The sequence below is a fragment of the Globicephala melas genome, chromosome 3 (assembly GCF_963455315.2).
Source record: "Globicephala melas chromosome 3, mGloMel1.2, whole genome shotgun sequence".
Classification (NCBI taxonomy): Eukaryota; Metazoa; Chordata; class Mammalia; order Artiodactyla; family Delphinidae; genus Globicephala; species Globicephala melas.
This window is the reverse complement of record NC_083316.1, coordinates 152,922,918-152,950,360: the sequence shown is the minus strand read 5'-3', so window position 1 is coordinate 152,950,360 and position 27,443 is coordinate 152,922,918. Positions and strand designations below refer to the sequence as shown.

Below are 27,443 nucleotides of genomic sequence, written 5' to 3'. Positions count from 1 at the left end.
ACGATGATTAATTCCAACTTCTTTAAAAACACTCCCAACTCAAAGGCCAGGTTGGAGCAGATCTGAGGCTTGTCTCCCACTCCCTTGCTTGGCGCCCTGCAATAAACCCTTACTTTACTGCAAACATCGGCTGTCAGAGTTTGGCTTTCTGTGCTGCAGTCACAGGAGCCCTTGCTCAATAACAAAACCACATGCAAGTGACTTAAAAGTTATATTGAAGGTAACATTGAAGACTCTTACAGGCTTAGCAAATCAGGTATTATTTATTTATTGCTTATAAGACACTGGAGAGCTAATATTTGATGATCAGATTTACAAAGCCTGTTGGAAATGGGAAAGGCTGGAGCTAAGGGAACCAAGGAGGAGAATTAATCAGAAAACGTGAGGCCAGAAAAAGCAAAGTGTCTGCTGGAACAGAAAGGAGAGGAATAAATTCAAGAGCTATTTCCAAGATAGAGTAAACAAAACTTAATGATGGATTCAGATGGTGGTGATGGCGAAGGGTTGTATAGGTAGACTTTAAATAAAAAGCCTTATTGAAATCAGCTAGAAACAATGGGGTGAAGGTCCTCAACTGTGATCTCAATGAGTGAAGTCCCAAAAGTTCTATCCCCTTCAACCATTTCCATCCACCAGCAGCAACCACTGCTTCCCTCAATGCCACTTTTCCACCAGTCACCTCCACTGGGGCTTTTTACCTATATATCTTCCAGTAGTTTCACCTCCTTAAATTCACTCCGTTAATCAGCACAGTGAGCCTTCATCATGAGCTCCCATTTTAACATTCCCAGTCTCTGAGCTGTCCCTCACCATATTTCTACTTCACCCTTAGAAGGAAAGGAAACCACCCAGTTTTCTCTGTTTTGTGAGGGCCACAGGCTGGGAAATTACCTTATCAGTACTTGTTTAACTTTAGTTCCAGGACTTTGGTGGCTCAAGGCTGAGGGGAAGCATGGGTGGGGGTGGAGGGCAGGGCAGATGACCAGCAGGAGTTGGGTGCAGGGTGGGGTACCAGTCTTCAGACTGGTGGGGTCGAGCAAAGGAACCACCACTAGAGGGCTGAGAGGGAAGGGCATGGTTGTAGGGGTGAGGGAAGCAGGTCATTGAGGGAGGTGGTGTTGGGTAGGAGTAGGGGCAAGCAGGGCGCTCAGGCAAGAAACCGGAGAAGGTGGCAGGAGACAGATGGGCCAGTGGTTGGAGCAGTGACCTCTCTTGTTTCCTCTGTTTAGCTCTGCGGTTCTGGAACCAGACCTGAGGAGGGAGAATAGCCACATCAGAGCCTCTCTCTCAAATAGGTGGCATTGTCATATGCGGCTACAGACGTATAGGGCATAAGACTCCCCCACATCCCCAGAGGAAGTAAAGCTCTTGCAGAAGGCATAGTTGAACCAAGACTAGTGACAAAGCAAGAACCACACCATTCCCCCATTCCATGTCTAAATTTGCCCTGCTACAACTTTGGGTGAGTAAGAAATGTCAACTTGTAAAAAGAAAGAGATAAGCATGACACAGTGGCATTTCACCTCCACAGAGAATGGGAAATTTCCGCTAGGGTTATTAGAGACTAAGACTATGGATGAGTTTAATTGTTACAGACCAGGTTAGATTTAGGGTACAGTTTATTCTTAAGATTAACTAACTCTATGGTTAGAATTGAGCATCAGGTTGAGTTTCAAGGCCATGGTTAGGGACAAGGTTGCATACGTGTGTGAATGGTTAGGATTGAATTTCTGTTGGAGTTCACATCACTGTTAAGGTTGGGGTTTGATATTGAAATTCAAGTTAGATTAGGTTAGCTCCAAGGTTAAACTCAAGTGACATTCCTGATGTAGATGAGGTTATGCTGACTCTTGGGTAAGACTCTGTTCTGGTGAACATTTGGGTTAGGGTTATAGTGCCCTGAGAATTTATGCCCCAGTAGTTGCCAATCACCGAATCTGCATTTCTTCAGGGGATGGTAGGGGGAGGATCCTGGGCCATCACCTGGATTCTGGCCTCGCTGAGGCCTGTGTCCCGGGCGAGGCCTTCTCGGGCCCAAATGTCAGGGTACTGGTCCCTCCCAAAAGCTGACTCCAGCTGTTCCAAGTGCGCTGGACTGAAGGTGGTGCGGTGGCGGCGCCGGGAGTGTGGGCGACCCCTCTGTTCTCCTTGCGAGCAAAGACTTGGTCTCCCCACTCTTACACCAGAGAGGTTCCTGTAGGGCTGAGTGCTCATGTCTGAGAAGGAGGGGGGAGGGAGAGTTTGCTGCCGCATGGACCACCCATCCATCCCAGACCACATATGCTGGAACCCCCAGATTCTACTAGGACCCAGTGTGTTGCTCATACACTCTGCCCTGACCAGAAATTCTTCAGATTTCAGAATTAGCTGAATCCAGCTCAGTCTTGGCCCTGCTTCACTTCTGAGTCCCCTAACCCATGCTGCCCTCTCGACATGAAGTCCGCCCCTCAGACTCACTTGTCCTGAGCACTCACGCTCCCCCTGCCTCACTTCTGCACCTTGTGCCCACTACCTATTACACACCCCCGGATGCATCCCCATGTAAGGCATGCCCCTCCATAGCCTTTCACCTCTCTCAGCACACATACCACCTTCTTGGGTCTCACCCTGTGGATCTCCTATTCACTCTGACAACCTAACAAACTGCCCAGGTCTCTGTCTAAGACCCCTATTAGTTGCTCCCTGCTCTCATGGTTCACATGCAACTTAAACCTTTATATTGTTCCCATTGTCCTATTCCCTCCACCTGGGAAGATGAAACATTCCTCACTCTTCTATTCAGACACACCCTCCTCACACATACATTTCATCTTCTCCCCTATCCCAGTCCTGGCCTGGCCACCAGGCTGCAGGAACCTGAGCTCGTGGGAAAGGCTTGCCTCTTCTCCCTACAGGCTCACTAAGCCCCCACACTAATTAGTCTGAGAGCCAGCTAGGGAATAGAGAACAGGAGCAAAAGGAAACACCTGGGAGGCACACACAGAGAAAAGATATCTGGAGGATCCCATCCCCATGGGGACCCAGTGAGTAGTCCCTACCCAGTGCTCACTGCCCACCTTAGCCCCCTGCTCTCCTCGGATCCAAAGCCCTGGACCCTCCAAATCTATTCCTTGGAGAAAACAGTGCAGTGGGCAAACTGAGGTCAGGAGTGAGGAGACAGATTTCAGCTCTGCCTCTGCCCCTTCCTCATCAGTCAGGGCCTCAGTGTGCCACTCTGTAAAGCAAAGGAGTTGTATCACCCCATGTATTCTAAGACTCCCTTGTTTTAAACATTCTAGGATTCTGTTTTTTTATTTCTCCTCTTCACTCTCCTCGTGGCGAACCATTGGCCCATGGAGCCTGGGCATGGAGAATGCACACCTGCTGCTTCCTCAGGACCACCCCAGAGATTCACTCACCCACCGTGGAGGTCGAAGTCCCAACGGCTGCGTAGCCCTCGGGCCAGAGACTGCTGCAAACTCGCCCCTTCTTTTGTTTACCCTGCTCACTCTTCCCTTCTGCATCCATGGCTCACAACAAAGACCAAATACAGCCCAGTCTCGTGTCCCTGAGTCTCTGATTTTGGATCAGTCTTTCTCTGGTTCTGTTCCCCTCTACGCCTTGTATATCACTGTTTTCCCCCTGTCTATACCTCTCTCTGAATCTCTCTCCCTGTGTAGCTATAGATAGAACTTTTTCCCCCCTCTCTCCTTTTTTCTAACTTTTATTTCTATTTCTAATTCCCCATTCCTTTGCTTATCATCTCATTCTGCCTTGTCCTCACCCTGTTTCTCTTAGTCTCCACTTTTCTCCCCCTGCCCCTTCTCTCTGGGATGCTGTTCTCTCCGTTTGCTCTCAGCTGCCTACTTTCCCAGCTTGCAATCCCACACTAACTCTTTCTCCCTGAGCCTTGGAGGAGTGACCTGTTCCTCACCCCTGTGGGCCCATCCAATCATTGCCTGGTCACCAGAGCCCTCATCATCAGGGGAGGATCACAAGCCGGATGAAGGAAGGTGCTCTGTTGGAGGGTCCAGGGACTGGGGCCAAGAGCTCATATTCCCAGAGGACCAAATTCTTTTGTCCTGTTAAATCGCCTCCTGGGAGCAGGCAGGGGAAGGAAGAGAAAATACATTCCTCTTGAGACCCCTCCTCAGAACCTCATCATGAGAGGAGAAGGAGAGAGTGTGCAAATGGAGACCAGGAGTAGGGCCTGCCTTGTGTCTCGGTATGTGGGTGATTCCCAAAAACTTCTTTCCAGGAAACTAAAAAACTAAAAAACACAAGTACATTCTGGCCCCTCATAGATATCCTGATTCTCAGAATACACTGGACACCCCGTCAGGACAACCTGAACCATAGGATGAGTCTCCTGGACACCACAGTTCTCAAGTACTTTCTGCTTTCCTCTCCGAAATGTCACCTTCTCATTCACCCAGAATCCCCCAGGACTACATGACCTTCCAAGGTCACCCAGCTATTCAGAGAGCACTTACCTCAAGAGCATCTGTATTCCAGGTGCATCCTGATCTCCCTGGACCTCAGGACTCTGCAGAAGACTGAGATTCCCATGACATCCTGACCACCTGATTCTTCAAGGAAACCCTGACATACCCAGCATCCTTGAGCAGTCAGGACACTTGATACATGCAGTACTCTGCTTCTTGAGATTACTTAGATCTAAGAAGTACATTCTGACATCCTTGGGACATCCTGACCCTTTAAAGACAGCACAATACCCTAGGACTCTAGGGTCCTTTAGGACACACTGAAACCTAGAGCATTCAACCTCAACTAGGAGATTATCCCTGTCCCCCGCCATGAAGTTCTGAAATGTCAGAATAGACTGAATCAATGAGGGCACCCTAATCCCCTTGGAACACACTGTACTCATAAGACTGTCTGATCCCCAAGGTTATGATAATCCTTCACACACATCCTTTAAAAGAACAATTTAAGACAGAAAAACATGGTAATCTTCCAGGATCCTGAGGAAAGCCATGGATCAGAAGTATAAGTAACACATGAGAGCTTGTTAGAAATGCAAAATTTGAGGCCCCACTTCAGTCCTACTGAATCAGCATATTCACTGTAACAAGATCCCAAAGAAAACTGACTGTACACTTGTCTTCATCAGCTCTGGCTGCCATAACAAAATACCAAAGGCAAGGTGGCTAAAACAACAGATATCTCTCACAGTTCAGCAGGCTGAGAAGTCCATGATTAAGATGTCAGTTGATTCAGTTTCTGAGAGCCTTTTCCTGGGTTAGACAGCCACCTTCTGTGTCTTCACAAGACAGAAAGAGAACTCAGTCCTGGTCTCTTTTCTATTCTTATAAAGACACTACTCTCATCTTGGGGCCTCACCCTCATGATCTCACTTAACCCTAATCACCTCCCAAAGGCCCCACCTCCAAATATCATTGCATCACATTGAGGTTAAGACTCAACATATGAAGTGGTAGGGAGACACAAACATTCAGGTCATAACAACATAAAAGTCGAGAAGCACTGATTCAAATGCCAACCCCTCTCCCCCTACCCCAGGGTATACTGTGACCTCCTAGAGAAACCCGAGCTGCATGACAGCTCTGCCTCCCAAGATTCAAGTAGTCAACTTGGATCCACAAGCACACACTGAATTCCAATACTCTTGCTGCCTGAAAATAGCCTAACCCTATAAGGGAACTCTGACCAGCCATCCAAAACAGCCTGATGATCCCAGGACACTCTGATATTACAAAGAAACTCTGACCTACAACCCTGCTCCCCAAGACATTGAGACACTACAGGTTTGACTTGACATCCCAAGATACCATTATTTCCTAGGAGGCTGGGGAGGAGTTTGTTTTCCAGGGCATCCTGATTCCCACTCCCAACCCTGACCTCCAAGGAAGGCTGATACCCAGGGTTCTCTCACCCTACAAGAGTCAGGATGGTGTGGTGGGGAAGAATACAGGTTCTGAAGCCAGGCTGCCCTGGGTTCAAATATCAGCTATACCACTTACTAACTATATGAAACCGGGCTCATTACTTTTTATCTGCTCCTCAGCTTTATCATCAAGGGATAATAATAGTCAATTCTCTTTATATAAGTAGTTTTGTTCCATAAAGTCACGATAAACACTGAATTAGTGAATACTGAACCGCATGCTGCAGAGAGGTTGGGCCCATGAGCCATGGCCGCTGAGTCTGTGCGTCCTGAGCCTGTGCTCCGCAACGGGAGAGGCCACAACAGTGAGAGGTCCGCATACCGCAAAAAAAAAAAAAAAAAAAATCTTTGGGAACTTGGATTACATAAATATGTCTTAGCTATGACACCAAAAGACCTTATATAAATGAACAAACAGATAAATTGAACATCAAAGTTAAGAACTTCTGCTCTTCAAAATACACTGATAATGAATTAAAAGACAAGTTACATACTGTAAGAAAATATTTGCAAATCATATATCTAATAAGAACATTTATCTGCTAATTCATATACCTGATAAATGATAACTATGCCCAATATACAAAGTCAAGAATGTAAAGACAAACAATGTAATTTTTTAAAATGCAAAAAATTTGAACAGACAATTCACCAAGAAATATATGCAATACAGCCACCTTGGAAAAGAGTTTGGCAGTTTCTTAAAAATGTTAATTTCTTAAAATGATCCAGACTTTCCTCTTCTAGCTAATTAATCCAAGAGAAGAAAAAGCATTGATCCATACCAAGTCTTGTAGTTGAATGTTGCTAGCAGCTTTATTTCTAAGAGACGACACAAGTCTTCATAGACAGGAGCTTGTATGAGCAGTTGTGGTATAGCCGTGAACTGGAATATTACCAGCAATAAAAAGGAATAAACTACAGCTACAGCATGGATGAATCTCAAAACAATTATGCTAAATTAAAGAAGCCAGACAAAAGTGTACATGTTATTTCATTTCTACAAAACCCAAGAACAAAAGTTGGCAAAGCACAGCCTATAAGCAAAATCCAGCCCTCTGCCTTGTTTTTTCTTTTTTTTAACAAGTTCTTTGGAACATAGCCATCATCATTCTTTTCATATCTATGGCTGCTCTCCTTCTACAATGGGAGAGGTGACATTGCAACATCTTAGAGTACTCAGTAACTGGCATTTTACAGTAAAAATTTGCTGACTCTTGCTTTAGTGTACGTGTTTAAGTACATAGAAAATACAATGGAATCTACAGAAACATTCCTAGAATTAATAAGCTAATTTCAGAGTACAAGGTAAATACGCAAAATCAACTCTGTTTCTATATGTTAGCAATAAAAGATTAGAATTTAATCCTCCCCAAATTAATCAACAGATTCAATACAACCCAATCAAAATCTTAACAATTTTAAAGAAATCAACAAGCTGATTTAAAGGTTTATAATGAAAAGCAAAGGACCTAAAATAACATAAAACCTTGAAAATGAAGATCAAGTTCAGATCACTTACATTATTGATTTCAACATTTAACAGAAAGATTCAATAATCATGACAGTATGGTATTGGCGTTAGAAAAACATAGAAATGAATGGAACACACAGAAACTCCAGAAATAGAATTGAATTTCAACAAAGGTGCAAGTATAATTCAATATGGAAACAGAAATCTTTTTAGCAGGTGATGCTGGAACAGCTGGTTATCAGTATAATAAAAACTAACTCTATTTTTTACCTCACATCATATTCACTCACGGAAATGAATCAGAGTTAAAGACAAAATTCTATTAAACTACTGGAAGAAAACATGGTACAAAATATTTGTTACACTGACTTAGGCAAAGATTTCATGAATAGGACATAAAAAGCATAACTTTAAGGGGAAAGAGTGATAAGATGAACATTAAAATTAATTTTTTTCCCTTCATAAGGCATAAGAAAATTAAAAGCAAACCAGAAACTGGGAGAAAATATTTGCAAAATTTACAATTGAGTCCAGAAAGAAAACAAACTTACAACTGAAAAATGAGAAGAAAAACAACTCAATAAAAATCCGCAAACAACCCATTAAAAATGGGGAAAATATATCAACATAACTTCACAAAAGAAGATATATGAATAGGTGGTAAGTATAATATGCTCAACATCACTAGTTAACAGGAAAATGCAAATTAAAGCCACAATGACATATTATTATACATTCAGTAGAATAGTTTATGTTAAAAAGACTAACAATACCCAGTGTTGATAAGGATGTGTAACAATTAAAACTCTCAAATATTGCTGATAGGAATGCAAACTGTACAGCTATTTTTTGCAAAAACAGTATTGCAGTATCTTATAAAGTTAAAACATTTACCATAAAACCCAGTAATCACATTCCAAGAAAAATGAAAACATATGGCCACACACAAACTTCTACAGAAATGTACATGGTGGTATTATATACACATTGTATACCTATATAGAGCTATGCATACATATTTATACATAATAGTTCTAAACTGGAAACAAACCAATTTCCTCAACTGTTGAATGGTTATAAAAATTGTGGATCTCCTTGCTATGGAATATACTTCACAGGAATGAAAAGGAACACAATGTTAATAAATGCAACAAATTTGTGATACATTGACAACATGGATTAATCTCAAAAGCATTATGCTAAGTGAAAGAATTCAAACACAAAAGACCACATACTGTATGATTCCATTTATATTAAATTCTAGGAAACACAAAAGTGTAGTGGAAGAAAGCAGATCAGTGATTACCTGATCATGGGAGGGTGCTAACTACAAAGGGAAACAAGAAAACTTTTTAGGGTGATATAACTGTTGTGTTTCTTATTGTGGTAGTGGTTACATGACAACATGATTTTAAAATTCATTGAAGTGTAACTTAAATGGGTAATGTTTATTATCTATCAATTATAACTCAACCCCCCCCCCAAAATTAATTTCACAATATGGGAAGAAAAGAGACATAAAAATTAAGCAAATGAAAAAAATGCAATTATTTTTTAAAAATAGGCAATTATTAACTTCAGGAACATTCAAAAGTTGTGCAAGGAAAAACAAAAAAGATTAGTACACTGACAGTGTATAACAGAGTCAGAAAGTCAATAATAGATATTGACATACCTCCAAATTGTGATGTACCTATAATTGGAGCATTTGAGGAAGAGGAAAAGGGATGGTGAAGTGGTATTAACTCATCATCTGTCAAAATGGGAAGACAGTGTATTGTAAATCAATGAACAAAAATAGCATTATAAGCATATTATTTAGAAACATATAAAAGTATATTGGGAAGTTGGATCATGGAGTGGAAAGATAGGTAGGAACTACCTTTCTCATTTAAAGACGTTTAACTTTTAAAGCTATGCTAATATATTTATTTGACTAAAATAATTTTAAAATAAAAATTATTGATTAAATACTTGACTTATTCAGTTTTTATATTCCTTTATTATTAATAAGAGCATTTAAGGCTATTTTCGCGTAGATTTTTATATTTTTTCCTCTAATTTATGATGATTTGGTTTTTGTTTTGTTTTGTTTTGTTTTTGGCGTAATGTAGGACTATTTGCCATGCCCCAAGGCAATACTTTCCATTGAAATCTCCTCATGGGTTCCTTAAAATTTAAGGAAGGCAAGCTAAAAGCAAAATGTTTTCTATTTTCAGGAAACAAAGGAATAGTGAAAAAACAATCTTTTAAATCTATAACTAAAAGATGATAATTGTGTGGTATGACTGTTGGAGAGGGTAGGCCTGGTTGAAGAGTTCCCATTATTAGCATAGTTTTATTGACAGCTCTTAGATCCTGTAATAACCTATGTTTTTCAGATTTTCTTTGTCTTTTTTTAATGGTGATTTTTTTTTACATCTTTGTTGGAGTATAATTGCTTTACAACGGTGTGTTAGTTTCTGCTTTATAACAAAGTGAATCAGTAATACATATACATATTCTCCCGTATCTCTTCCCTCTTGCGTCTCCCTCCCTCCCACCCTCCCTATCCCACCCCTCCAGGCTGGTAAATGTTTTAACTTTCTGTAAGAGTTGCTCCACGTGTAGATGTATTTCTGGTGTATCTGTGGGGAGGAAGGTGATCTCCGCGTCTTACTCTTCTGCCATCTTCCCCTCCCTCTCTGCCATATTTTTAAATTAACTACTTGATCTATCAAATTCTGGGAATTGTATATTAAAATCCATCATTAAGACAATCAACTTCTTTAAAAAATTTTTATAAACCTTGCCTAACCTATCTCTATTATGCATTGCTTACATTGCTATAGCAAACAGTTGCTACATTGTTTTGTTTGATTTCATAACTGTGATTAAGTTTTATGAATTTGTCCTTTGTTATAAAATATTCCTCTTTTGTGATTTATCCCTGTAGTTGACTTAATTATTGCTTTGTCTGTAATTAATCACGCCACCAATATTCTCTAATTTTTGCACTTGCCTAAAACATCTTTGCCCAATTTCATATTTGTGTTCTTTCTTTTTTAAAAATTGGTTTTAAAACTCACTTTGTAAAAATTTTGCTATGTATATGCACACAAATAGAAACTTAAAAATACACACCCAAGTTCAATAGCCAACAGATATTATTTAGATGACCACATATATAGCCCACACCCAGTATTCCCTACCCCCGTCCACAGGCCAGCATTTCTAAGTGGTACCTCTGGTTTCCTATGTCAGGTACACAGCAACTATTACAGAGATTAATTGAGACAGAATTTAGGTTCTGTTCTTAGACATTACTTTCTTACTATAAATTGACAAACATTTTATTTGAAAGAAGAAAGAGTACAGAGTCCTAAAGACTTAAGGATTATACAAAAGGGAGTCCCTGTAGAATAAAGAATGGAGCTACCATGAATATCTGTGGTCCAATTTCACTGGCTTCACAATTTTTCTTCAGGTTAATTCTGAGCACAGAGCAACGGACCAAGTATATTTTGTCTGTGACATTGGCATGAGATGTACTTGATGCAATGGGAAGCAACAACTCTGAGCACTAAACTGATTTCCCCTCAGGCTGAGATATCTGTATCCAGAGAGGATAGAAACAAAGAACAGTTAGTAAGTGTACCTTTAATGAGGAGCTGTGGGGAATCCACCTTAGAGGCACTTGTCTGGATCTAAGTGTTCTCCAGTGAGAAAAGCTTTCTTACTCCCCCACTAGCTGTGACTTTCTCGTGATTCAGGGTCAAGCAAGGAGCCAGTGGAGACAGGGGTCCCATGATAGCGTCAAGCAAGGAGCCAGTGGAGACAGGGGTCCCATGATAGCGTCAAGCAAGGAGCCAATGGAGACAGGGGTCCCATGATAGCCTCTCACAGCAGCAGAGCAGCCAGGTAAGAAAATCTTGGAAAGCAGGTGAGGACACAGATCTCCAACAAAGACAGATTCACACAGACAAAAACACATACATTTACATTTGGAGAAACACACACTAAATTCTTCAGCATCTCACCAAGTTCAAACGGGAAACATCACCTGGTTTAACATGTACAAGCCTTTCCTCTTTCAGGATGGACTGCCCATTACAGAATAGAGCAAGCATGTTTCCAAGGTGGAAATAGAAAATTAAGCAGTGGGAAAGGAAAGAGTTAACTAAGGGCAGCAGTGCTAAGATCAGTGATGGCAGGCTCTTCGAAATTCTGGCCAAAGCTCCAAGCCAAGAGCCACCCTCTTTCCTCACAAAAGAGACTCTTCTGTCAGACATTCAAGACCCTCCTATTCTGCCCTTAATCTCCACCGTTTTATTAGTTGCTTCCCTGTGTACCTTCATTCTGGTCTATGACCACATTACAGAAGTGTCTCAGAAGGAGGTTGCTTGGATGCTACATGGAACCCCACAGAGGGGGTCAGCTTGACCTGGGGTCCAGGCACTAAGCATCCTCAGTTTTAAGGTCCAGGAACACAAACACTCAATGCTGCAAAATATCAGATGTCTCAGAGACAGTCACAAACTAAAGAGACTTGCAAGGGAGTATGAAACCAGGCCCTCTTACCATATTGACTTGGGGGTTGGGGGCAACGTTGATTGTACTCCTGATAGGACTATCCCAGCAAACATTGACAAGAAGTGGCTAACCTTAATGCTGGCAGATCTCTCGACATAGAGTCTGGGTTATTTAGAGCCTGTAGACCTGTTTTTGCCTTTGCCAGTTCCCAGACAATAGGAAAACCCTACCACCATCCTGCTATACGACTTTCACCTCTACTACCATCTCCATTACGGGAAATAGCTTATAATTAAGACCCGAATATCAATATCTACTCTTTGGAGCACAATGATAAAGTTGGCACAAATATTGTTTTGGTTTTTCCTTGATGCAACCTCTGTACCCCCCACTTCTACATTCTACATTCTTTCCCTGAAGTACCTTCTTTCAATAGCTCTGGGTACTGCCAACTACTGCCTTTCTACCTTTTAATTCTGTGATATGATTTATAGGAAAAATGGCTTCAGATCTCAGAATTTTCCATTGGTTTTACTAATTTAACTCTCAAAATGCTAGGATAATTTATAGTCACCATACTATATACATCCTGCAACCACTCTCCTAAAAGTATAGCCTGTGACATCCTTTATCTCAGTCAGTCAAGACATTTAACCTGTAAATCTCCTCCCCTGAAATGCCATCTCCTCTCCTCTTTACTATTTGAATACTGTGAATTCTTACAGATTCAAAATACTCTGACTCTTCCTGACTGCATTAATTCCTTAAGGCTGGGATTATCACTTGGATATGCCCCATGACTTTACTTTCTTTATGAATCTCATTTTCCTCTTTAAAAATAATACCGAATACCAGTGATCCTGTTTTGGCAAGCACAGGGAGAAAAGAAGTCTCTTCATAGAATCCAGTACATTGCAAACTCACTAGCATGCTTAGCTCATCCAAGCCAATATTTGTGAGCTACTGCAATGACATTTTGATGCTATCCAGTTACAAGGTTGAGGGAAAACTGCCAGGCAGATCCTTCAATGCCTAGAAGTAGTATAATCCTGAGAAAATAAGAGAGATCCAGAATGAATTTGAGTGAGTTGTATAAAGTTATTCTGGTAAAAGAACTTATGACTTTAAACAAATAGCTAAATCTCATTGCTTCATTCTTCCCTTCTGCTTAATGAAGCTTGTTATTTTTTAAATTTACATATTTTAAATCTGTAAGAAAGGTATGTAAAGCAGGAAGACACTGCCTGGCACTTGCTTATAGTCTCAATAAATGGTTGATAATTGAAACTTGGAAGTAAAACTAGGGAGGAATATAAAGAAAAGGGCATTTCAGCTGTTTCAAGACTATAAATGGTATACGTTCTTTCAATCTAATCTGTCATCACCTAATTTCTCTGAATTCCAGATTCTTCATCTCTGATTCTTCTTCTCAGGGTCCTCATTTATGAATGATGGATTACTGAAGTTCCCTGGTGGCCTAGTCGTTAGGATTCCAGGTTTTTACTGCTGTGACCCAGGTTCAATACCTGGCCGGGGAACTGAGATCTCACAAGCCATGTGAGGCGGCCAAAAAAAAAAAAAAAAAAATATATATATATAAATTATATGGATTAAAAGAAATTGTGTATGTGAAAATAACTTGTATATACCAGATATTCATTAACTGTTAGTTAAGTATGAATTAAGCTGCATGAAATCAAAGATAATTAAACACAAAATAAAATTATAGAAATTAACCAGCTATTTATTTCATTAAAACTCGTTTCATAGAATTATTTAATGTGAATTAATTCTCAATGACAAAACAGTATCATTAAAAATTTGCTCAAATTATGACATTATCAATCTCATCTACTTTTATATTTGAAATGTTATTAATTTAGAAATAAATTTTGGATCTGGTACCATTAACAAATTGTAGGGCTTCCCTGGTGGTGCAGTGGTTGAGAGTCCGCCTGCCGATGCAGGGGACACGGGTTCATGCCCCGGTCCGGGAAGATCCCACATGTCGCAGAGTGGCTAGGCCTGTGAGCCATGGCCGCTGAGCCTGTGCGTCCGGAGCCTGTGCTCCGCAACGGAAGAGGCCACAACAGTGAGGTCCTCGTACTGCAAAAAAAAAAAAAAATTGTAATCTCTAAACAATATATTGAGCCCAATTAAATAAATATTTCCTTTAACTTTTGACCACATTTTCTCCCCTGCAGAAACAGGCAGAAACAATCAGACTGGAGTCACAGAATTCATTCTCCTGGGACTCTCTGGGCAGTCAGAGCAGGAGGAGGTTCTCTTTGGGCTGTTCTTGTGGATGTACCTGGTCACCCTCATTGGGAACTTTCTCATTGTTTTGGCTATCAGCTGTGACATCTCCAAACACCTATGTACTTCTTCTTGGCCAGCCTCTCCTGTGTTAACATCTGCTTTTCATCAGTCACAATCCCCACGATGCTGGTGAATCACATACTGGGAAACAAGTCTATCTCCTACATGGAATGTATGACCCAGATCTACTTCTTCATCATTTTCATCAACATGGATGGGTTCCTCCTGAGTGTGATGGCCTATGATGATTATACTGTCATCTGTTGCCCACTCCACTACACCATGATCATGAAGCCCAAACTCTGTATCCTTCTGGTGGCTGCATCTCAGGTCAGTACAAATCTGCATGCTCTCCTACACACTCTTTTCATGGTTCAACTCACATTTTGTTCCAACAATGCTGTGTATCACTTTTTCTGTGACCCTTATCTTATTCTAAAACTCTCTTGTTTGAATACCTTTATCAGTGACCTGATGGTATTCACTGTGGGTGAATTGGTATTTATGACACAATTTACATGTATCATCATTTCATATGATTACATCTTCTCTAATATACTGAAGTTGCCATCTGCCCATGGAATAAGGAAAAACTTGTCCCCGTGTGGATCCCATGTCACTGTGGTCTCTCACTTCTATGGGGCAATCCTGGGGGTCTATAAGCACCCTTCATCCTCCTACTCAGTACAAGATGTGTTGACTACTGTCATCTTCACAGTGGTGACTCCCCTCATCAATCCCTTCATCTGCAGCCTGAGAAATCATGACACAAAGGGAGCTTTAAGGAAACTAATTTCATATTCTATACTTTAAAAATTTTAGAATTGAGAGGACTCTTGGATAGCATACATTTTTTCATTTTACAAACCAAGAAACTGAGTCCCTATAGGTGTAAATTTACCTATGACTATTCCTCTAATTAATGATATGTTATCATGGTCATGCTTTTAAATATGAGGCTGATAGGTGCTCATAAGTCATAAAACCATTAGTTAGCTATAAAAAGGTGTGATTTTAAAACATTCATTTTAAAGACAACAAAAATTCAGGAAAAGACAGGATTGGGTCCAGCAACCCTATAAGACCGTGGCTACCATATGGTCTGAGAATTTCAGAAAACTTTAGAGCTGGCTCTCCTCAGTGTCACCTGTCCTCTATGGCCTTACATTAGGAGATGTTAAATTATCCCCAATTTACTGAGTCACAGAAAAGTTACCTTCTCCAGGACTGTACAACTGGCAATTATTGGTTACAAATGGTCCTGTTACTTTCAGGGTCTTTTGTCATTACTGAATTAGTTAATTTTTCCTCTCTCCTAGGCTCAATTCCTACCCTCACCTCTCACAGCTCAGAACCTACCCCTGCACTATTCTTCTTCCCCCACCACCAATCTAACTTTTTGGTGCTTTATTGCCTGGCATGGGTGTCAGGGATGGGTATCAGAGGGTGAGCCTCAGACAGTAGCTAGACTTCCTCATATAAATCTCGGTATCCCTTCAAATTTAGATGTGCTAAGAGAAGCAGAGGTTCCCTTAATGCTAAAGTGTCCAGAGTTACTATAGCACCTTAGGAACATGAAAACATGAATTAATTACAGGATTTGGATTAGAACCCAGAAATTCTGACGCCAAGTCCAGAGTTTGTTCCAATCCATGGGGCAAGTTTCCAGGAGCCCTTGCCTCTTTTCCTACTGTACATCTGAGGGTTCCCACCTCGTCTTCCTTTGTGTCCAGAGAACACTCACCTGAATCTCCAGTGGTCATTCTTCAATAGCCTTCAATTCCTCATTGGCCTTCTCTCCTTTCTCAATCTTCTCTTATCTCGTGAAAAATCAGTACTCATTGTGTTCACTATCACCTCCTTTCCCTCGTGGTCCCAACACTGACCAGCTCTTACCATGAGCACAGCAACAGGCTTATAGTGGTTCTGACTGCCTCCTGCCTCCCCCTACACATACCTGTCCTGCACACAGAATCAGTTTAATCCTCCTAAAACATTGATGGCATCCTGTCAGCCAATCCTTATAGAAATATTGAAGAGGCCAGGATAAATCCAAGTATTACCTTCAAATACAATGCCCAAGATGACTTGGCCCTGAGCCATACTTACAACTTTGTCATCAACTCACATAATTATATGTTCCATGACTTTCTCCTAATTCTCTTCCTCTTTCTTTCATTCATCTGCTGAAAGACTCCCTTGATTTTTTTAAGACTCTAATAATCGTGCATTCCCCTTAACTCCTTTACTAATTACATCTCACAGGCGTGTACTGAGCACACAGCATAGTTCTTCTTGGATATAGTAAATGAGCTCCCAAATGTATGTTGGTGCCAGTGGGAACATGACTACATGTGATAAAATCAATGTAGTGTTCAGAACTGTTGTTTTATTTTAGAAGTAGTTTAGTGCAAATGTTTGAGATATAATAACATGGACTAATGTTGGTATTTAAGGTCACGTGACTCATTTTGGTCTCATCATATTCTTCCTTGTATTACCCATATCTGCATACATGTCTCCTCTGGTTATTACATTACATATTCACTTTGATAAAATACCATAGATTATACATGGGCACATCCCATACAATGCTCAGTAGAGTTTTTGTTCATCCCAAATAATCATGTATTGAAAAATCACTGATGATGTGGTAGGCAAGTCTAATGGGAAACTGGGAAGTGAACATTCCTAGACACAAAAAAATCAGAAGGGTAAAAATTTAAATCTAGGAACTAAAGTACTGAGAAGGTTACTCCAGAACACAGAAAGATTTCAATGCATTTTGGGACCCAAAGAAGCAGCAGGGTTGAATGAAAAGAGCCATGTTTGGGATATAGTTTTATTGCTCATCCCTCTCTCCCTCAATTCTCAGTCAAAAGTTGGCTGTGAGAAGGAGCATGAGAATAGAGAGAAATCAGTGAACTTACAATAGGGTACAAAGTCAAAGGGAAAATCAGTCTCTATCTACATGGTCCCCACTCGTTCATCTCAGGTGAGAAATCATCATTCACCAGACAGAAGATCCTGTCTGAAGGGGAAAAGAAATCTCAGCAGTGTCGTGTTAGCAGAAAGAGGAAAGGCCTCTGTCTTGCTCAGACTGGCTGTGGTATGAAAGGTTATTATGCTGTTTAATTCTACCAGAGCCTCAAATCTTTAATCCTCCTACTGCTGGGGACCACCTTCAACTCCATCTTCACTGGCTCCTTGCATTACTTCAACCACTTAAGGGGAATGAAGGGGAAATAAGAAAAGGGGTTTACTCTAGGGTCCAGCCTCTGTTGTGGTTTCCTGCATGTGAGAGTCACACATGACATGAAGTGGTCATAAATTAAAGCTCAGCCTCATGCAGGGCTTCTGTGCCCTCTCCCCATAGAAGCAAAGCAGTGCCAGGCTAGCAGAGTACCCCCTGGGAGCAGCCAGGAAACCAGGATTGTGTCTGGGAATTCACCCTCCAGGGCCTGAGTTAGCAGAGGCCAGGCCTGTGCCAGGAGCCTCTTCTCTGCAGCTGGGACTCCCTAAAGGCACCACTCCCACTTCGCCACAGGCAACTTCCATCTAGCACTAGTTAGCCAACAGGGAACAGCTCTTTGTGAGACAATTAAAACCATTTGGACCCAAACCACTTAGAGGGGTGGGATAGGGAGGGTGGGAGGGAAGTGAACGCAAGAGGGAAGAGATGTGGGAACATATGTATATGTATAACTGATTCACTTTGTTATAAAGCAGAAACTAACACACCATTGTAAAGGAATTATACTCCAATAAAGATGTTAAAAAAAACCAACAAAAACAGGGCTTCCCTGGTGGCGCAGTTGTTGAGAGTCTGCCTGCCGATGCAGGGGACATGGGTTCGTGCCCCGGTCCGGGAAGATCCCACATGCTGTGGATGAGCCATGGCCGCTGAGCCTGCGCGTCCGGAGCTTGTGCTCTGCAATGGGAGAGGCCACAACAGTGAGAGGCCCGCATACTGCAAAAACAAACAAAAAACCATTTGAAGAGAAAAGTTGGGCTTCACCTCAGTGAATGTTGAAATAAAGGCTCATCCTTCTTCCTGGCACATTTCCCCAGATACTGTTTTCCCTGGAGGGAACAAGGATTGCTCCACGTCACGGCCATTGGAGGTATTTTCAAGTTTCATGGAATCATTTTCCTCTAACTTGTCCTTCAAGTGTCTGTTCCAAGGCCACGGTTTCCATCAGAGTCCAGCACCATCTCTCATGAGCTGAAGAAGCCCTTCCTGCTAGTCCCCAGTTATTGTAGCCTAGTAGAGATTCTTAATGTTCTGCCTGTAATATCTTGTCTCCTTGTGCTTGAAGGAAGAAAGCTAGGCTTTATATGAACATTATCTATCACATTGTCAATTGGCCTTCAATCAGATGACTTTGTTCTTGGCATTGACCTTTTGTCACTTGAATATTGAAAGCTGGCTATGTCTAATTTATGAACTCTGATTCCAACTGAATCTGGTTTTCTAGATTAACGTTTCATTTGTGAACCACACAGAGCTACACAGTGTATTGCCAAGCCCACCGTCAAAACAAGCCACCTTTTATTCATTCTAAACTTCAAGCATATCCTGTTGCTCATCAAAAACTACTGGTTCAGGTTCATCGTGATTTCTAAATGTGAGATACAACTGATATAAAGGCACAAACTTGCCCCTGTATTGTGGGTAGATATATTTGCCAAGAAGGAGGTGAGGTTATTTTTGTTGCATGAAAGTAGCTGCACATGTCCCTTAAGAATTCAGACTTGATGATGCAGATCAAATCCCACAATACAAAGCCATGATTACAACACAAACTCCCTATAGAACCTAAAAAGACCAAAGAATTGCCTAGTGATCCAGTTGTTTCAAGAAATTTCTATCGTAAACAAATTCAGCTTATATCCTTTTTTTTTAAGGCATGTACATTGCTTTTATTTTTAGACACAATGCTATTGCACAGTTTTTAGACTACAGGATAGTGTAAACAATTTTTACATGCACTGCGAAACCAAAAACATTCACATGACTCGCTTTATTGCGGTGGTCTGGAACTGAACACGCAGTATCACAAAAGTCTGCCTCTAACGCTAATGTTTCCTCCTTTATTTGCCCATAGAACTTAATTGCCTGCATTGTGCATTATTATTTTTTTTTTAAGGCACATTATCTTAGCACTTTTTTTTTTAACATCTTTATTGGGGTATAATTGCTTTACAATGGTGTGTTAGTTTCTGCTTTAAAACAAAGTGAATCAGTTATACATATACATATGTTCTCATATCTGTTCCTTCTTGCATCTCCCTCCCTCCCACCCTCCCTATCCCACCCCTCCAGGCGGTCACAAAGCACCCAGCCGATATCCCTGTGCCATGCGGCTGCTTCCCACTAGCTACGTACCTTATGTTTGTTAGTGTGTATATGTCCATGACTCTCTCTCGCCCTGTCACATCAGCTTATATCCTTAAAAATTGTCATAATGAAGCCAAAAGTAGTCTTGAGAAATCATATCTAATATAATATTTTGGTAAAGAAATCATTCAAAGCTAAATAGGTAAATTACTCTGACTTTACTACATGAAGTGTGGAGTAGAGGATCAGGAAGGAGGGAACAGGGACATGGTATAATACTGATGACATTTATATGGTCAGGCCACTCAAGATAGGGACTCTCTTACTCTCTGTACATCCCCTGCTCAACCACTGCCTGCTTCATCTATACCCTACTCACACGACTGACCTTCCTACATGCTTGCCCCAGGCCCAGGCTAGTGATTGTCCTTATCAAAGGGGTAGTATGGGTCCTGGTAACTAATGTGCCACACTGACGTAATTCTCCCTATAACTGGCAATCTACACCCCCTACCCTCCATTAAGCCACTGATGTCTCTGTTGCTGACTCCAGGCTTCTTCTTTGGTCTTAAACTGGGCAAATGTAGGCATTATAGGCCTGCTGGGTGCAGCCCAACAGTTGGCAGAGCCAGCCAGGAGAACAAGGAATCTCCTGTGAGCACTGAGATGGTGGGAAACACAGGATGGGGAATGGAATGTTGCAGGGGCTGTCCACAAGATGGTGGGGCCCGAAAGTTGTGGGCTTTATCCCGGGGTGGCCGGCCATTCACACAAGGGGTCCAAAAGTTGAGGGGGTAATCCTGAAAGTTGCAGGGGTAGTACTGCAGTGGATGTCTACTAGAATGTGGACCCTGTAGTGGCTTGTGCATGATGAATGGGGGCTGCCAAGAGATCTGGAGAAAAATGGCCCCTCATGGCTCTGCTATTGTATCAAAGTGAGCCTTCTGTAATTGGTTAAGCTAGCTCTCTAGAAGGAATTGGTATTTCTCTTCCTGTACCTTTGAGATGTATATGATCTACCTGGGTTCTCAGGAAGTTTAATCTAATCATATGTGATCTCTAAGAGAAACTGAAGAAAAAGGAACAAGGTTTTTTAAAATCTTCATGGGAATAATTATGTTTTGGGAATGTCTATCTAAAATAGTCTCTCAAGATTTTGGTAACTTGAAACTAAACTAAGTTACATGAAGAGAATTCATTGACTAAGTAATTTCAAAAAAGGTAAAATATTGGAACATTAATTGCTGAGCAGGTCTAAGTTTATCTACTTTTGCCTGCTTAGGAGCATAAGACTAAAGCATTAAGCTTTCCAATCAGGAAATGCACAATTGTTTCTTGGTTTTTGCCAGAGATTAAGGTTTTTGAGGGTTAAGATTATAATCAGTCATAATTCTAGTTATAACCAAGTTTATCACTTACATTGTGATAAGATGTTTAACTGTGACTTTATATCTTTTGTCTTTTATAGACAGTTATGTATGCTGATGCTTTTGCAAAAGTGCTTTATCTTCAAGATTCATAGGAATGACTTTTGACAATAACAAGTCTCTGATAAATTTCAGATTACACTGCAGAACTGGGTAAGAACTTAAATAATCCTAAAGGAAAACCTGATGGCTTCGTAAAAAGTTAATGGAAGGATTGGTTACTGAGTGAACTGGTGAATATGGTTATAATATTTATGGGTTTTGTCTGGAATGTTTTGATATGTGTTTTCCAGATAGAGGGATGCCCTTCCCCTCAAGTTAGTTGTGACTTACAGCAATTGGGTAAACTACTCCTAAAGGTAGAATTGAAACATTTTTCTTTTCTCTCTGCCCAGTCCCTCCAAAAACTGGGACTCTTGGTTTCTAAGCAGCCTTATCAGGTGAATGGGAAAGACTGTCTCCTGGCATGTGCACGAATCTTGATATTTGGGGGACCTCTAGAAGAGAGAAATACACTGAGGTGGAGGCTTATGGCAGGCTTTTGTCATGGCTTTCCTGGCCTTGAGAGGCCTTTGGGGAATTCAGTCTGAGACTCCTGAGGACTTCTACCTCAGCCAGTTTGAAGGAGCTGATATGGTCAATTGCAAACAAACTAGTTTTGATTTTGCTGTGTTTGGTGGAGATGAGGGTAACTTCAGAGAGAAAAAAGACAATGTTTTAGTGGATGTTAAATTCTAGTTCTGTTAGTTAAGGTCTGTATTTATGACAGTTATTGTGTTAACCATGCTTTTGCCCTGATGTTCTGGATGGAAAGAAAATTATCTAGTGAAATTTTCAGATTATAACTACTCATGAAATGTGACACTGCTTGCTTTAAGCTAATAGCACATGTGCAATGCTTGTGTGGCAATTGAGTGTAAGTGATAAAATGTATAGCCTATAAAGTGTTTCCCAATTAACATATCTCTGAGCCTGTTCACGAGTTCAGATTAGTTTTCCCCCAACGTGAATGACTAGGTTAAAATAAAGGAGACCTAACAGCGAGCGAAATGATCTGAACCTGGGGTAGGAGCCAGCACCCCAGCATTGAGGGATGGATATTTTGAGTATCATTGCTTTCTATCAAAAGATTTGTAATCAAAAGGGGAAATGATGGAAAATATGCACATATTCAGATACGGGGGAAGTCAGAAGGCTTATGCGTGTTATAACTTAAATTTTACTGACCAGGGAAGCCTGTTTTGCAGACTTTCAGACATGCATTGTGCATCTGCTTTGGCCATTGACGGAGGAAATGCATTTGAAAGTCAAACTGGAGTAACTGTGGTTCAGACATCCAAGGTAAAACTAGGTGGCCATTGTGTAGATCATTTTAGACACGTTCTTGTATTACTGAAAACTTGAGTTTTCTGAATTGTATTGCAGACTAAGACAAAAACCACGGGTGGGTGTGGTATTATCTCAGAATGCGGGTACTGCTGGTATTTTGCTTTATTGTCATGATCTCCCCTGTATTGTGCCTGTTAGATGTCTTACATTTTGTCCTTAGTCTGAGTGAGGATCTCTATTTGAGTACTGAGAAGCAACATGGGCCTCACTGCAAAATGAGTCTAATTCCTGCGTCTACAGTGAGATGCCATTGTCATCCTCCTCTGGACTTCCATGAAAAATCAAACCGGCTAATGTGACTATGTGAGGATGACTGAAACTGGGGGAGAAAGACTCTCACCACCTTCCTGTCTCACATGCCAACACATCAGAAGGACCCCTGTCGGTAAACTTACTGTACAACTGACTGCCCATGAGCCCCCTGGGCTATGCTGTGTGGAGTGGAATAGGCTGGCCTCAGAACACACAAGTCCAACTAGTGGGATTAACTGTTTTTTTGTTTAGAAAGACTTAATGGATCCACTCCTAATGGCATCCAAAATAATATTGGGTGGCAGACCTGTAACTGTGCTGACTCCTGGCTACGACAACAGAATGTTTCTTTTAAAGCTGGGGCCTTCCCCTCCCCATGGGAGTGGCTCTGGGTTTGTGAAAACCAGGGGTGGCTTTACCTTCCTTATAACTGCACAGGGCACTGCTGCTATTCCCTCTCCATTGACCTGGTAAGTGCTTGTCTCCAAAATTTGCACACATCATGGCAAATGACTGTCCTGAGCATACTAGGTCTCTTACTCTTGATGCTCTCTGGCTGCTTCTGTCTGTATTGTATCTGTGGTATCTGGTGGCAGCGCCCCCTACATACCTGACCACAGGGATATTGTGGAAGAGGGGCAGACCAAGATTTTAATGTGATGCAGGGTATGTAGGGGTGGAGTGTATTGTCAGGCCACTCAAGATGGGGGCTCTCTTACTCTCTGTACATCCCCTGCTCGACCAGTGCCTTCTTCACCTATATCCTACTCACCTGACTGACCTTCCTACATGCTTACCCCAAACCCCAGCTAGTGATTGTCCTTATCAAAGGGGTGGTGTGGGGCATGCCTCTCTGCTACTTTCCCTGGTGACTAATGAGCCAACCTGACCTAATTTCCCCTATAACTGGCAATCTCCTTTCCCCCCTCACCCGGGAATGAAGACTGCCACCATGTCCTGCCCACTGTGTGCCGCACATGGTAGGGTGTCACTCTGGAACCTGGTTTCAGACATGTAGGATCCCCCATTCATTAAACCACTAATGTCTCTGTTGCTGACTCCAGGCTCTTTCTTCAGTCTTAAAGCTGGGCAAATGTAGGCCTTGTAGGCCTACTGGGTGCAGCCAAACAACATTATGTTAAATATTTTATTGGATTTTCTGCTTAAAATTATAGACCTGAAAAACTCTGCATCTAAAATCAAAGTAAGATTTCCATAACCTACTGAACTTTGTCCAAATTCTTCATTCCAGATTTCAAAAGTCCTTCACAATTTAAACTGCCTGGGATAAGAAAATTTCCAGAAATGATAGCTTCCAGCAGATACTAGAGAGGATGGAGCATGGAAAGTGAGTAGACTTTTTCCAAGTGATTCCAGAGGTCAGAACAGGAAGTGACCACAGCTATAAAAATCATGCTGATGTGGGACAGCCTGGAGAGTAGGACCACTACTCTGCTCCTCTGGGAAAGTCATTTAGCTCTGCTGTGCATTCCCTGCCTCATGTAGAATGGTGACATGCATACTGACTGCACAGGAAGGCTTTGAGTGATGCCTGGGCATCTATGTTCAGAACTAAGCACAAGGAGTACTTAGTGAGTATTAGCACCTCTCCTTCTCTAGCTGATTTCTGCTCTCCAAGAACAGGAGTCCAAGGACTCCAGGTCTGCTAGTTTTTCTAGAAAAGGTAGAATTCCAGATTTTATATAAAATCATTGATTTCTAAAAATGTCAGCAAATGTGAAATGTTTCATAAAACATTAAAGCTTCACACCAGGTCTTCTGGCAGGCTGCATCTGTCTCACAGGAGCCAATTTGCATCCCTCTGGTCTATAGTGGTCACAAGTCCTGGGTCACATCAGCCACACAATTCCTTCTCCTTATTCACACATTTGAGGAAATTCCCACTGACATGGAACCTTGGGCTTACCTACATTGACAATGATGACACTACCTCCTTTCCACTCCACTCACTTAGAAAAGCCTGCATTTTATGCTTTAAGCCACAATTTTGTTTCTTAATTGCATTCATTAACTACAACAAAATATTTCCCACTCAACACAGGGTCTTGATTTTGTCCTGGTGACTTTTGTGTGCAATACCTTTGTGAAAGTTCATTCTTTTATTTGACTACATTGTTGAGCACTGACCATGTGCTAGGTATTATTCCAGGCACTGGTCACCTAGCAGTGAATGGGATGGACATGCCCTGTTCTCAGGAGGACACAGCCTCATAGGGAAACCACACTACAAACAAGTTACCTGAAAAACGAGATCACCTCCCACAGAAATACAAAGACAATAAATCAGCCATTTGAAGGTTCAGGCAGAGAAAATGCCAGGCCAAGAACAGCCAGTGCAAAGGCCCTGAGGCAGGAAGGATATGAAGTCCCATGTGGCTGGTAGGAAATGCAATCAGAGGAATAAATAGGAACAAGGTCAGGAAGGGTCAGTTCAGCAAGGTCAGTTGAAATTAGAAAGCTGGACTTTATGTACATCGACAGATGGATGGGTAAGGAAGATGAGTATATATACAATGAAATATTACTCAGCCATAAAAAAGAATGAAATAATGCCATTTGCAGTACCATGGATGGACCTAGAGATTAGCATACTAAATGAAGTGAGACAGAGAAAAACAAATATCATGATACTACTTATATGTGGAATCTTAAAAAATAATACAAATGAACTTATTTACAAAACAGAAATAGATTCACAGACATGGAAAAGAAATTTATGGTTGACAAAGGGGAAGGGGGAGAGGGATACATTAAGAGTACGGGATTAAGGGAAACACACCACTAGATATAAATAAATAAACAATAAGATCCTGCTGTATAGCACAGGGAATTATATTCAATATCATGTAATAACCTATAATGGAAAGGAATCAGAAAATATGTATATATGTATAACTGAATCACTTTGCCGTACAGGTGACTAACACAATTGCAAGCCATATATCAGTTAATGGGTTAATATGTAAAATATATAAAGAATTCATACAACTCAATACCAAATAAACAATCTAATTTTTTAAACAAGCAAAGGAACAAAATAGATATTTTTCCAAGGAAGAAATCCAAATGGCAAACAGGAACATGAAAAGACGGTCAATATCACTAATCATCAGGGAAATGCAAATAAAAAACACCGTGAGATATCACCTTACACCTGTTGGAATGGCTATTGTCAAGAAGATAAGTGATATCAAGTGTTGAAGAGGATGCAGAGATAAGGGAACCTTTGTTCACTGGGAGGGATGCAGATTGGCTCAGTCACTATGGAAAACAGTAGGAAGCTTCCTCAAAAAATTAAAAATAGAACTACTTATGATTTAGCAATTCTTCATCTGGGTATATATTCAAAGTAAATGAAAACAGGATGTCAAAAAGATACACACTGCCATTTTCACTGCAACATTATTCACAATAATGAAAATATGGAAACAGCCTAAGTGTTCATCAGTGAATGAATGGACAAAGAAATTATGATATATAATGGAATATTATTCAGCTATGAGAAAGAATAAAATACTGCCATTTGAGACAACATGGATGGACCATGAAAGCATTATTCTGAGATATGTCAGATGGAAAAAGACAAATACTGTATTATATCACTTATATGTGGAATCTAAAAAAGCCAAACTCATAAAAACAGAGAATAGAGTGGTGGTTACCAGGGGCTGGGGAGGGCGTATTCAGTATACGTTGATTAAGGGTACAAACTTGCAACTAGTAGATAAATAAGTCCTGTAGATCTAATGCACAGCATAGTAATTATATACAACAATACTGCATTATAAACTTCAAAGTTGCTAAGAGACTAGATCATAATTATTCCCACATTAAAAAAATGATAATTATGTGATATAACAGAGGTGTTAACTAACACTATGGTGGTAATCATATTACAATATATAAACATATCAAATAAACATGTACACATTAAATTTACAAAATTCTATATGTCAATTATAACAAAAATAAATTGAAAAAAATTTTAGATAAAGGTAAACTGATTTTACTCCTACAGAAAGGCAGAAATTGTCAGATTAGATTTAAAAATACAATTCATCTGTATTCTTCCTATAACAAATTCACTTTAGATACAAGGACATGAAGAGGTTGAAAGTAAATGAATGGAAAAAGATAGTTCATGCAAATAGTAATCATAAGAGAGCTATAATGTAATGGCTATATTACTGTCTGAAAAATAGGCTTTAAGTCAAAAAAGATAAGAGGGACAAAGAGGACATTAAATATTGATAAAAGGTTCAATCTAACCAGAAAATGTAAGACATAAATGTATACACATCTAACAACAGAACTGTGAAGTATAATGTATACACATCTAACAACAGAACTGCAAAGTATATGAAGCAAAAACTGACAGAACTGAAAGGAGAAATAGATAATTCTACAATAGTACAGGCATAACTCAATTTATTGTTTTGCTTTATTGTGCTTCATGGATATTGCATTTTTTACAAATTGAAGGTTTGTGGCAAGCCTGCATTGAGCATGTCTATCAGTGTCATTTTTCCAACACCATTTGCTCACTTAAAGTCTGTGTCACATTTTGGCAATTCTTGCAATATTTCAAGCTATTTCATTATGATTATATTTGTTATGGTAACTGGTGATATTTGATGTTACTGTTGAAAAAAAGATAATGACTCACTAAAGACTCAGATGATGGTTAGAATTTTTTAGCAATAAAGTATTTTTAATTAATGTATGTACATTGTTTTTTAAACATAATGCTATCACACACTTAATAGACTACAGTATAGTATAAACATAACTTTTTTATAT

At 40.5% G+C, this 27,443-nt stretch overlaps 2 protein-coding genes across 2 annotated transcripts; one reads left to right on the top strand and one right to left on the bottom strand.

Annotated features, from left to right (window-relative positions):
- Positions 1 to 912: 912 nt before the first annotated feature.
- PROP1 (PROP paired-like homeobox 1) lies at positions 913 to 3,507 on the bottom strand. The gene is made up of 3 exons (XM_030846881.2): positions 3,399 to 3,507; positions 1,984 to 2,216; positions 913 to 1,251 (listed from the first exon to the last, which is right to left on the bottom strand). Exons 1-3 carry the CDS (start codon positions 3,505 to 3,507, stop codon positions 913 to 915), a joined length of 681 nt encoding a protein of 226 aa, XP_030702741.1.
- Positions 3,508 to 12,967: 9,460 nt separating this feature from the next.
- LOC115847247 (olfactory receptor 1f45-like) lies at positions 12,968 to 15,026 on the top strand. Its single transcript, XM_030846880.2, is given in 3 exon segments — positions 12,968 to 12,977; positions 14,099 to 14,254; positions 14,257 to 15,026. Coding segments are annotated over 3 exon segments (936 nt in total).
- Positions 15,027 to 27,443: the final 12,417 nt, after the last annotated feature.